The sequence below is a fragment of the Syngnathus acus genome, chromosome 2 (genome assembly GCF_901709675.1).
Source record: "Syngnathus acus chromosome 2, fSynAcu1.2, whole genome shotgun sequence".
NCBI lineage: Eukaryota > Metazoa > Chordata > Actinopteri > Syngnathiformes > Syngnathidae > Syngnathus > Syngnathus acus.
In genome coordinates, this window is record NC_051088.1 from 1,614,664 (window position 1) to 1,627,494 (window position 12,831).

General features: G+C 41.9%; 1 protein-coding gene across 3 annotated transcripts in view; it reads right to left on the reverse strand.

Annotated features, from left to right (window-relative positions):
• Nucleotides 1-12,831, reverse strand: part of lama5 (laminin, alpha 5) — a 380,553-nt gene that overhangs the window by 161,047 nt on the left and 206,675 nt on the right. For all 3 annotated transcript variants that reach the window (XM_037245878.1, XM_037245877.1, XM_037245876.1), the window contains 6 exons: nucleotides 10,476-10,639; nucleotides 10,300-10,408; nucleotides 8,647-8,744; nucleotides 8,358-8,571; nucleotides 5,774-5,900; nucleotides 3,523-3,662 (listed from right to left, as the gene is read on the reverse strand). In XM_037245878.1, the coding sequence (XP_037101773.1) occupies nucleotides 3,523-3,662; nucleotides 5,774-5,900; nucleotides 8,358-8,571; nucleotides 8,647-8,744; nucleotides 10,300-10,408; nucleotides 10,476-10,639 (852 nt within the window). The remainder of the gene's footprint in view (nucleotides 1-3,522; nucleotides 3,663-5,773; nucleotides 5,901-8,357; nucleotides 8,572-8,646; nucleotides 8,745-10,299; nucleotides 10,409-10,475; nucleotides 10,640-12,831) is intronic.

The window sequence follows — 12,831 nt, forward strand, 5'->3', positions numbered from 1 at the left end:
CAGAACAGCAGAGCGTCTTTAAAAGTGACTTTGTTCTTAATGTCGCAATATTTATAGTCAAAAACAGTAAACAAAGTCATATTGATTCTTTTGGATTTTGATCACAATCACTTTCAATAGTTTATTCCTTATGCTGTCTAAAACCTTTTTTCAAAAACTGTCACTTTTATTTACAAAAGAAATACAATTTAAAGAATATTTAGTATTTATTTTTATTCAATTAGTCGACTCTCCATACATACATAGGAATAGAACTTTACGTCTTTTGTTGTAATATAACTGATTTTAATATAGAAGCTGGTGTAACACTTAACAGATTTTTGTTGGTGGTGTGCCTCGAGATTTTTTCCAATGAAAAGGTGTGCCGTGAATGAAAAAAGGTTGGGAAACACTGGACTAGAGCATCGCGATTTGCATAGTGTTACATGCATTGACACACTTTCTATTGACGTAGTAGAAAACAAGTCTCGTCACTCCTCCCTGACCGGTCTCATTGATGACATGGCGCTCGCCTCTAATAACATTACGTGTGTGCCAAAAATTAACTACAGATTCCTATGTCCGTCTCCTCCCATCGCAATAATCATTTGAAATGTAATGCGGGACTGAGACAACGCAATCTCATTCATATTTTGTTTAAAAATTCTCATATGGGTACAAACTCTGATCAACTATTAGACTTAAACTCAGTTTTATGAATATGAGATCACTCCACGAAAGTGCTACAAGTTAATGACCTCATTAGCTACCATAATCTTTGCGAGATCTGATTAAAATGTAATGAATTGCTGCTGCTTAATGAGGAAATTTTGTGAGCTCTCATATTGTGCGTCCTCTTAAGAAGGGTGGGGGTGTAGCCCTTATCTTCGATTCTGATCTCAGATTTAGCCCTCACTCGAATAATGCATTTAAAACTTTTGAAGTTCTTGTTGTTCGATCCACAGCCTTGCCTTTATCTTGCAGTTATCTACCGTCTACCCGGCGCTTACTCTGTGTTTTTAGATGGATTTTTAAAATTTGTGGCTGACTTGATGACCCATGCAAGCAAGATAATAATTATGGGGGACTTTAATATTCATATGAACTTAATGTTAGAACCACTCACTGTGGCATTTCAAACAATAATTGATACGTTCGGTTTCACATAAGCAATAAATGTAGCAATGCATAAAAACGGAAACACTTTAGACTTGGTATTACCCCAAGTCTTGGCAAACTAAAAAATAATGGTACTACCGTACATTACTGTTATGTCTGATTGCTACTTTATGAAATTTATGAAGTTCTGGCTCTCTGTCAATGTCAGGAACGCAATCAAAGCTACAGCAGCTGTGATTAACGCCACAATCGTGACTGTGCTTTCTTGAGTTAGTGCCTCTGGCAACTGACTCATTTCTTTTTTATATTGGCTCAATTGATAATCTCACAAATGATTTCAATGAATGATTTTGTTAAACACCCTCAATTCAGTAGCGCCTTTACGCCTTAAAATTCGTCCCAGGAGGCTTACTCCGCGGTACACAGATGAAACTCGTACACTTGAAAAATTATGCAGAAAGCTTGAGCGCAAATGGCATGTAATTAAACTTGAGGTTTTCCGTCAGGCATGGTGTGACAGCCTGCTGAAATACACATAAGCGCTAGCAAAAATTAATTATTTCTCTTAAATTATCGGTCACAATAAAACCAACCCTAAATACTTATTTGATACTGTGGCAAAGCTAACACAACAGCAACTGATCTCCGATAGTGCCCCCCACTCAGCTGACAATTTCATTGAATTTTTCGCTCAGAAGATTCAATCCATTATAATGAGATCACGGTGACCGTTCCAAAAACCCAGTCAAGACCTGCGATTACGGAAGTTAACATAAATGAGTTATAACATAACATAACAAAAAAATAAACTCGCTCCCCCTTTCGGCGTAGCGTCCTGTTCTTGCTGTCTGCTGTATGCACACTGGCTCGGTTTTGCCCCTCTTATTTATTGGTCTATTATTTATTCATCGCTCATTTTATTTTATTTATTATTTATTGTTTATGGTTTGTGCCTTCTTGTTTTTGTTTTGTGTCGCCTACTTGTATGTCTCGTCACCGTGGGATGGAGGAAACGGAATTTCGGTTTCTTTGTGTGTCTTGACATATGAAGGGATTGACAATAAAGCTGACTTTGACTTTGACTTTGATGAGGCTGACAATCATATGACAACCCTCTCTAAATTTAAAAACGTGTCCCTTGAACGCCTTACTCAACTGGTTAGCGCAGCAAAACAGAAAACTTGCTTATCGACCTATTTAAAGAACTATTTCAGGTTTTAGGACCGTCCGTCCTAAATATTGTCACGTGCTTACGCCACCTGCTACTCGACCGCGCCCCTCCTATCAACGGAATCGACGCCACCTGTCACGTGCTCATTGAGTGCGCTATATTAGCGCAGCCAGTGCTAACCCGGTTGTCAGCCTGTCTTGTGATGCTGCTGAGCTCACCCGTCCCTGTAAGCCTGACTCCCCTTACCATTTTGGTACGCCTTTTGATCTGTCTGTCTAGTCAGTCTGTTCGTGCTGCCAGTTACTCTTCCCGAGGAGTCTACCAGTCCGCAGCCAACCCGATCCAGTGAGAAGCCCAACAGAATGCTATTCCACCAGGTTCGCCATTCAGCAACTCCCACTTGACAACCACACCCGAGTCTGATCGCCACTCGAGCGCCCCACCGTTCCCTTTCCTCCCCACAATAAAGTCTCTTTGCTCAGCAATTGGCTGTACTGTCTGTTCCGCTACAAATATAATAAGTTTGTCTCCTCCGGCAGTGTGCCAACAGTCTTTAAGAACGCTTTTATTCAACCATTACTTAAGCGACCAAACCTCGACCTGGACTGTCTCAGTAATTATAGGCTGGTTTCAAATCTCCTGCTCATTGAAAACATTCTTCAGAATGTCGTAGCGCAACATCTTAGTGATTATATGGTTGCTAACAATCGATTTGAACCTTTTTAGTCTGGTTTTAGAGCTGACTACTCTCCTGAGACAACCTTTGCTGAAATAACTAATGATCTCCTTTTAGCTATGGACGCAAACACTTCAGCTGAACTATTATTACTCGACCTTAGTGCTGCCTTTGACACTGTCGATCACAACATATTATTAGATCGCCTTGAAATGTGCATTGGTATTTCAGGATCAGCACTTCCTGGTTTAGTTCTTATTTCTCATAGAGGACCCACAGCGTAGTCCATGGCAACACGACTTCTGAGCTTAATAATAGTTGTACTAAGTGCTTCTCATTTTTCCCCAGTTGGGGTTTTGTGAGTTTTACTTACCCTCCTGGGAGTTCTGATCAGGGAATGTCGGGAATAATTGTCAACGCTGGCCATGTGAAGCCCTTTGAGACGTTTCTGTGATTAAGGGCTATAAAAATAAAATTGACTTGACTTGTTTGCTGACTAAAAAATCATTAGTGAAGCTTGGGCTTGGAGTTGAGTTGTGTTGCATTGTGTGGGTCCAATGTTACCATTGTAACTTACCAACCACAGTGTTTTATCTGCAGGAATCTGCACAGTGAGGAACAGCTTGTGTTCACTGACGTCAAGGATGATCTGGTTTTCCGACACCAGGACGGTTCGACAGCCATATGCGTGCGGACAGAAGGAGGCATTGGCATGGCCTGATGCAGAATTATAGTAGAAAGTTAAAACGTCAACAAAAACAATCAAAACTAGAGCTATGAAGTACCAATTAGCCTCATAGTCCTGGTCATGTTAGGGTATTGGCAGACTGGGGATAATATTGAGGTCAGAGGAGGTTAACAGATGGAGATAGATTAGAGCAGGGTCTGAAAATAGCACAGTTAACCTCTAACAAGCAAGAGTGGTCTTGCCAGGCTTGATGTGTATGCAAAGTTTAAAGTGAAAGTCAATTCCAATTTTTTTGGGAAGAATGTTTTATGCAGACAAAGTAGTCAAAACACAGTGTTCAGATTAACATTTTGCTTGTGGAATATGAATTAAACAGGCAAAATCCACCTGTTTTGTATGTTTTATGCAGGCAAAATAGTCAAAACACAGTGTTTAGATTCTTTTATTCGTGGAATATGAATTAAACAGGCAAAGTCCACCTGTTTTTATCTATCTCAGGGGGTGACCATTTTGTAACTTTCCAACTGAAAATATTATCACAGTTGCCAGGGCTCAGGCCACAACCAATCAATGATTGAGTTTTCTGAAGATGAGCTGTGGTTTGTTGTGACTTGAGACCTGGCAACTGTGATGACATTTTCAGTTGACAGCAAGTGGCAGAATGGCCACCTCGAGATGGATAAAAATAGTTGAATTTTGCTGCTTAACTAATTCCACAAATACTTTTAATGCTGTGTTTACACTCGTGGAGGCACACACAACATATTTTTGTTAAGAAAATATTTGGGTTAACCTCCCCTGTAATGAGTTTAACGGGCAAATTTACATCCTCATGCATGGGCCCTTCACAAAGTTTCTTCGTTTTGGGAATTTGAGTTTTTCTCTGCTCGATTCAGGGATTGGATCATCGAATGGCGATTTTTTGTGAGTCTATGAAGCCCTTTGAGATTCTTTTGCAAGGGCTATACAATATATTTTATTTTGATTTAACTTTACGATTGCAGTTTATGTAGGTTTATTATGTTTAGCTTTGGTTTGTAACAGACACAAATCAATGGCAATGATTTGAAGAAATGAACATATACACAATATCTGTGTATATGTTCACTTCTTCCACTACTATTTCCGATTACATCACCTCAAATTTAATTGATCAGTGATCTCCCAGATTTTCTGTGGTGAAAAATATCACAAAGCTCAAATCACTAATTTTAATACAGGATTAGCAGTTTCGGCCATTTTACCATCGGTTTTTTAGTGTCTTCCGAAGGTACATAACCAGCAATCTGTTAGTGTGACTATCCAATTGAAAGGCTGTTTTTTGGGCCTGAGTAAGACACGCCCTACAAGCCACAGTTGTTGGTCAAGCAGAACATGCTCACTAACAGCGCAATTTGATAAACTAAAAACAATTTACCACATGGCACGTTATTTGGAATCTTACTAAATCAGGTCCAATACACTCAGATGTAAATGTGAACAAAATGAAGCAAAACTAATCAGCACCGTTGTACATAAATAAGAACTACACATGTATCAGTTGCCTATACAGTAAAACCCCAGAATTCGACCGGCTCAGTACTCAACATATTCTGATTTCGATGGAAAATGTCGGGAGATCTTTGCCTCTGATCTCAGACAAAGCTTCGGAATCCGACGTGAGTTGTTGTTTAGCGGGTTTTAAACCATTGCGACACCCAACTGTAGTCATGTCCGGTGGAGTCCGGAAAGCTGCACTGGCGAGGCCACAAGATAACGGAGGTTCACGCTGAAGAGTTGAGTTCCCACAATGACAACCGTGTAAAAACAGGGGACACTTTCTCCGGGGCTTTCACTCTATTACCATGGGTAAGTACTTTTTGTGTTTAAATAGTGTTATTTTGTCACGTTTAATTCATTTCAAGCTCATTATTTGTCTTTTGAATGTCCAACATGTTAAGTGCCACATACGGACCATGTAAAGCTGTGCTCACTGCTTTTGCTGTGCTGTATTTTTGTTGTTTTATTGGTTTATGTATTGTTTTACACAAAATTAGAAAATTGCTTCAGAACTCCAATCTTTCAGGAAAAAATCAGTGTCAAGTTCCGAGGTTGTACATGGATGCATACAGTACATGTTGTGTTCTCTATCATGTCTTACCTTTCCAGATTCGCCCACCGCTGATGTAGACCTGGATGGAGTAAGTCGGGTGCAGAGGTTGATGATAATGGAGGATGAAGACATACCGTCCCAATGCGTGAACATGAGTAGAGTAAACTGCTGCATTCTGGGACAGAAGAAATGTTAAATGTAAACAAAGCACAGACCTAATGCATCAGTAGTGTGGCTCTCTATAGCAGGGGTGGCCAACCAGTCAGAGACTAAGAGCCACATTTTTTACTGTGTCATTGCAAAGAGCCACATCATACACATTCCCCCCCCACCGCAGACAGAGAGAAAAAGACACACACAGGCCTCTGCTCAGCCAGATTTATTGAATATGTCCCACACCAAGATAATGACAGTTATTTAACAGTTAACATTGTGTGCACGGTCTCACACACACATAAACTCTCAGTTCAAGCAAGTCCACAAACAGAAATATAACAATTTTCAATAACGTTTTTCTCTTACTATGCTGCTTAGTGGGACTTCTGGCATTCCTTGTCCTGAACAACCCTCCTCAAATCTGGCTTGTATTCTGTTGTTGCCACTCGAAGCAACTCTTTCACATGAGTGTCAGTCAGAACAGATCGATGCTTTGATTTCACATGTTTCAGGGTGGAAAACACAGACTCGCAGACGTACGTTGACCCAAACATCGACAGTATCTTAAGCGCAGCGCGTTTGACGTTGGGGTATTTTTCCATTGGCACACTTTTCCAGAACTCAATGGTGCCTTCCCTGAAAACAGTTTTCAGTTGATCCTCCTCACAAAGATCCATCATCTCCAACTCAGCCGCAGCCTCATCTGTGACGAGCGGGGTTTTCAAACAGTCCGTCTCTGCATTAAATGGATCTACGAGGAACGTAATCTGTGGTCTTTTCAGTTGTAGATCACAGAACCGAGTCACAAAGCTTTCGTGCAGGTTTTCAACCAGTGTTGCATATCTGTCTCTTTTTTTCAAGGCGGCAACGGTGACTTGTTTACTGGCTTTTAGCAGAGTAGGAAAATGCGTTAAATCTCCCTTTTTAATATGCGCCTTGAACAGCTTCAGTTTGTTGATAAACGCAAACACAGATTGCACGAGGTCAGGCAGCATTTTTAACTTGCCCTGCAGGGTCAGGTTCAGTCTGTCCAAGTGAGACAGCATGTCGACCAAAAATGCCAGATCCATAATCCACTCGAGGTCCGAGAGCTCGGGATAGTCCTTGCCCTTCTCTTCCATGAACAGTTTCACGGCATCCAAAAGCTCAAAGAAGCAAGAGAGTACTTTGCCTTTTGACAGCCACCTCACAGTGCAGTGCAGCGGCAGGTCACCTGGAAGCCCTTGGTCCAACTCAGCGATGAGATTCCTGAATTGCCTGTGGTTAAGCCCATGTGTGCGGATGTAGTTGACGATTTCCATCACAGGCTTCATGACTTTGTCTAAATTCAATGATTTAGACACGAGTTGCTCCCTGTGGATGATGCAATGGAAATTCCAAAAGTCGGGAAATGTTTGGTCAGTTTTGCACAGCCCCACAAGCCCGTTCACGGATCCGATCATGGCCGGCGCTCCATCCGTGGCTATTGCAGTTAGTTTCGCTATGGGCAGGTTTGCTTTTGCAAATGCAGCCATCATTGTTTCTTTCACATCTATGCCACGGGTTCTGTCTTTTAATGGCACAATATCAAGGAGTTCTTCTTTGATCATAAATTCGTTTGACACAGACCGTGCAAATATTGCCAACTGAGGCTTGTCTTGTATGTCACAACTCTCATCCAATGCCACACTAAAATACTCACATGCTTGAAGGTCAGAGTGCAACTGTGATTCAATAGCCCTGTTAATGTCCGATATTCTGCGTTCAACAGTGTGGCGGGACAGTTGGACATCTGATATGCTTTGTTTTAGTTTGTCGTCTTTAGGAGACAAGATTTCAACTTTTTTTTTTTAATGAAGTCCCCTTCGTTGTATGGCTTTTTAGCCTGTGCAATGTTCCAAGCCAGTTGATATGATGCAAGCGTTACGGTCTCTGAGTGGTTTGTAAATTTTGGGAAAAACTGCATCTGCTTTTCTGCCTGACTTTTCAAAGTGACCAACCTGTGCTTGCGAAGTTCAGTCCCTTTTGGAAATTCCTGGTCGATATTAGGATGGACTGAGCTGAAGTGACGCTGAAGATTTGAAGCTTTGAAATGCGCTAATGATGCCTGACATATAAGGCAGAATGGCTTGCCATTACGTTCAACAAAAAAATATAAACTCTCCCACTCTGTTAAAAACGTCCTGTGTTCTTCATATTTTCGTTTGGCTGTGCTTTTTTTCCCTGCCATTTTGAGAGCGAACTTGAAACAAATTATTTACAACTCAAATGATCGCGCGCATTTGTCATCATTTAGAGTACGTCATTCTTCTTCTTCTTTTCAACTCAAACCGATTCAACTGGTCAGCGCGCCACCTAGGGGGAATAAATGGCAGCGCCAGCCAAGCATTTTGACGCTTGTCATGTGAAATCTCCTGAAGAGCCGCATGAAACCAGCCAAAGAGCCGCATGCGGCTCGCGAGCCGCGGGTTGGCCACTGCTGCTCTATAGTATTTACCTGTTGCGAGTGAAGTCTGACGTGGTCACCATCGTCCGCTGCCTGAGGGGGTAGCTCTGCTGCTGCCCGGGCTGATGGCTCCCTCTGGGGACTGGGCAGAGGTGGAGCGGTTGTGTGGGAGGCCAAGATGGGCTCCGGCATGTTGGAGCTCTGACCCTCCTTCAATACCAGTGAGTTGGATGGCATGCGAAAGCGCGAGGGGACGCAAGAGAAGCTGCAAGGGAGCGGAGAGGCTGGTGTGAATGGGGGTCACAACATCATTAAATGAAGATGATGAAGACTATTGTACCTGTCCTGGGAGAAGTGTCCATGAGTACTAATGCAAAGGACTTTAGGATCCACATACTCCATGGAGAAGTGATCTTGAGGAACCAGATGGATTTTGTGCTACAACACCAGGACAACATTGAATTAACACTTGGACCTGCATCTAGAGGCGCCAATTTTGAGTTACTCCCACATCTTGAAACGCAAACCTGAATTTATAAATCAGAAAGGGCTGATGCGTTTTTATGACACTTGTAGACTCAGGATGGTGCGGTAAGAGTACCGATAGTATCACAACCACTGATAGATTGGAATTTCTTGCTCTTTATTTCATCATACTTTCCACTTGACCTTGGCAGCAGGAATGGCGTGATGCAGGAAGATATGTTGGCATTTAATATTTTTACTCAAGACTTATTTAATAAATTTTCAAAATCTTAAAATGTATTTTGTCTCCCAAAAAGTTAAAACTGTCAATGAAATGTAGAGAATGGTCAGAACAGGCAGTTGAAATTCATTTGCTCCTTTCTTGTGGTGTAGTGAACCACTAATCCGCCTCTGACAAAGCTTAATAATATATATATTTTTTTCATTTTAGATGCTCTGATGCTCTCAAATTAGCTTAAACACATCGTTAGCTTTCAAAATATGACAAAAAACAAACATTGATATTTTGGACACATTTTGATTAAAATTGCATTCATCAGCATTTCAGTTAAAGTGACATACTGATTTTGTGAAAATAAAGGGTGTTTCATAAAGTACGCAGTTTTTTAATTGCGCGGGATTTTTTTGTTTGACGATTGTCAGCACTGTTCCTATCATTTTCGTTATCTATTATCACTCCGATTAGAAGACCATTTGTCGTTTTTCCATTTTGTAGCCATGGAGCGGTTCAGTATCGAGCAACGCATTCTTATTGTGAAAACTCATTACAAAAACGGGGAGTGCTACGCAGAGACTGTCCGTAAACTTCGCGCGATCTTTGGACGTGACAATGCCCCGATCGCAACAACAGTTTCGAGGTTGGTACAGAAATTCGAAGAATCTGGGTCAGTTGCAACCAGAAAATCGCCCGGTCGAAACCGTAATGTTCGAACGCAACAAAACATTGCGGTAGTGCAAGACAGTGTGAATGTGAGCCCTGTGAATTTTAACGATCGGATGACTGCCTGCAGAGAAAGTGGAGGTGGACATATGCTCGATATCATTTTTCATTATTAAATTGAAGTATATGTTGAATGAAATTAAATAAAAATTTTGAATTTTGCATTGATTTTGGCTGATTTATTGCATTTTTAAAAACTGCGTACTTTATGAAACACCCTATACATCTCACAAACACACACACGCGCACACACAAACACAAAGAAACGCACACCTACACACACGGAAATACACAGACCACGCACACCTACACACGCGCACACACACACACACACACACACGCACACGCACACACAGGCACACATGCGCGAGCACACACACGACACACACACACACAAACACACTCACATACATATACATATAAATATTAGTATCGGACAGATGGTTGGAGACCACAGTATTAAACATCAAATATATGTTCACCCATGTTCCTATATTGGGTTTGGTAATAATCAGCAGAGTTGCACAACTTCATCAGCAAATCATATGAGAGCAATGGCATGCATACCAAAAAAAAGCTTGCGTTCTCGGCAGACAACTGGAGCTCTGTGTCACCTGGCAGAGAGAAGCGTGCCACTCGCTTGTGTTCATCAACGGCAACCACTCGACACAGAAAGCTGTGCAAACACAAAATAGATGAAGACGACCTTATAACTTTCTGAACAACAGTGCCTGCGGGTGCACCTGTAAGTGCAGCGTATCAGAGTAACACTGTGTTGTTGTCTTTGGGCTCCTGGCAAGTTGAAGGTGACAGCGAGCGTTTGTGGCGAGTCCTCCACGTTGGCATACTCCACCACCAGTACATAGACGTCCCCAGGCTTCACATTTGCTTTCATTTCCACTCTGATCTGTTGCCACGGTTTGGAAAAACATCTGGTTAACAACAATTCACATATCGTACCGGCTTTTTTTTAAATCATATTTACAGTGATCCCTTGTCATTTCACGATATACCTCTTGCGACTTCACTATTTCGCGGGTTCATAAGAGCATTTAAATACAAACCAATCAGACGACTGGATGTAACACGTAGAGTACCGTAATTTTCGGACTATAAGTCGCGGTTTTTTTCATAGTTTGGGTGGGGTGGCGACTTATAATAAGGAGCGACTTATGTGTTTTTTTTCAAAAATGTTCCCCCCCAAAAAAAAGTGAAACCGCGATAAACGAACCGCGATGTAGCAAGGGATTACTGTAATTTGAATTTCAAGTGACGTCAGCAGCGCGACGCGGCGTGGCGTTTGTTTACATAAAGGACAAAGATTGATCACGGGATGACGAAGATGACGAAGGACCCCACGTACTACCGGGATCATTAGCGGCTTTGTTTCTAAGTGACACGGCGGACGAAGAGTTTGAAGGATTTAAGGATTTGGAGTGACACAGAAGGTTTGAAAAACTATTATGGCTTTTACGCACGCCCGGTCCTATTCTATGGAGCTCTCTTTCTCCTCCGTGGATGGAAGTCCGGGGCCGGCGCTCGGCCGGGTGACTGTCCCGGGACGGTGGATGGGGCTCGGTCATGGCTTTTACGCACGCCCGGTCCTATTCTATGGAGCTCTCTTCCACTTCCACACGCCTGGAAGTTTGTTTTGTTAAATAAAGAGCCGTTTACCGTTTACTTTCCTTGAACTTTGTTAACGCTACAATATAGTTATATACTAGATCTGTGGAATAACGACGAGGCTGACGTCAGGGCGCACGCGCGGCATTGTTGACAAAGGACGAGGAATTTGATCGATGGATTTAATGATTTAGAGTGCACAGATGGTTTGATAATACTATTGCTTATATAATAGTTATTTGATATCTAATTTATATATCGTTATATGGGCCTGTGGAATATTTTGAAGTGCAAGCGCCGTCAGCTGCGTGCACCCGGCATTAATGACATAAAGGACGATCGATGGATTTAATGATTTGAAGTGACACAGATGGTTTGATAATATTATTGATTATATAATAGTTATTTGATATATAATTTATATATCATTATATGGGCCTGTGGAATAATTTGAAGTGCAACCGCCGTCAGCGGCGCGCACCCGGCATTGTTGACATAAAGGACGATCGATGGATTTAATGATTTGGAGTGACACAGATGGTTTGATAATAATATTGCTTATTTGATAGTTATTTGATATTTAATTTATATATCGTTATATGGGCCTGTGGAATAATTTGAAGTGCAACCACCGTCAGCGGCGCGCACCCGGCATTGCTGACATAAAGGACGATCGATGGATTTAATGATTTGGAGTGACACAGATGGTTTGATAATATTATTGCTTATATAATAGTTATTTAAAAAAAAAGATTAAAGATTAAAGTCCCAATGATCGTCACACACACACCTGGGTGTGGTGAAATTTGTCCTCTGCATTTAACCCATCCCCGTGTGATTTTAATCCATCCCCTGGGGGAGAGGGGAGCAGTGAGCAGCAGCGGTGCCGCGCTCGGGAATCAGTTGGTGATCTAACCCCCCAATTCCAACCCTTAATGCTGAGTGCCAAGCAGGGAGGCAATGGGTCCCATTTTTATAGTCTTTGGTATGACCCGGCCGGGGTTTGAACCCACAACCTTCCAGTCTCAGGGCGGACACTCTACCACTAGGCCACTGAGCTGATTTCATATATAATTTATATATTGTTATATGGGCCTGTGGAATAATTTGAAGTGCAACCGCCGTCAGCGGCGCGCACCCGGCATTGTTGACATAAAGGACGATCGATGGATTTAATGATTTGGAGTGACACAGATGGTTGGATAAAGGTGTTATGTTATAGTTACTTGGATAACTGTCAATGTTACTTCAGGCCCGTTCTCAGCTCTTCGTTTGTGTTTATGTCACGTTAGCATACCTATCGTTTAGCCTGTTGTTGCTCGTTCATGACTGTTCTTGGTGTTGGATTTTGTCGAATAAATTGCCCCCCAAAATGCGACTTATACTCCGGAGCGACTTATATGTTTTTTTTTCACTTTTTTGGGCATTTTATGGCTGATGCAACTTGTACTCCGGAGCGACTTATAGTCCGAAAAT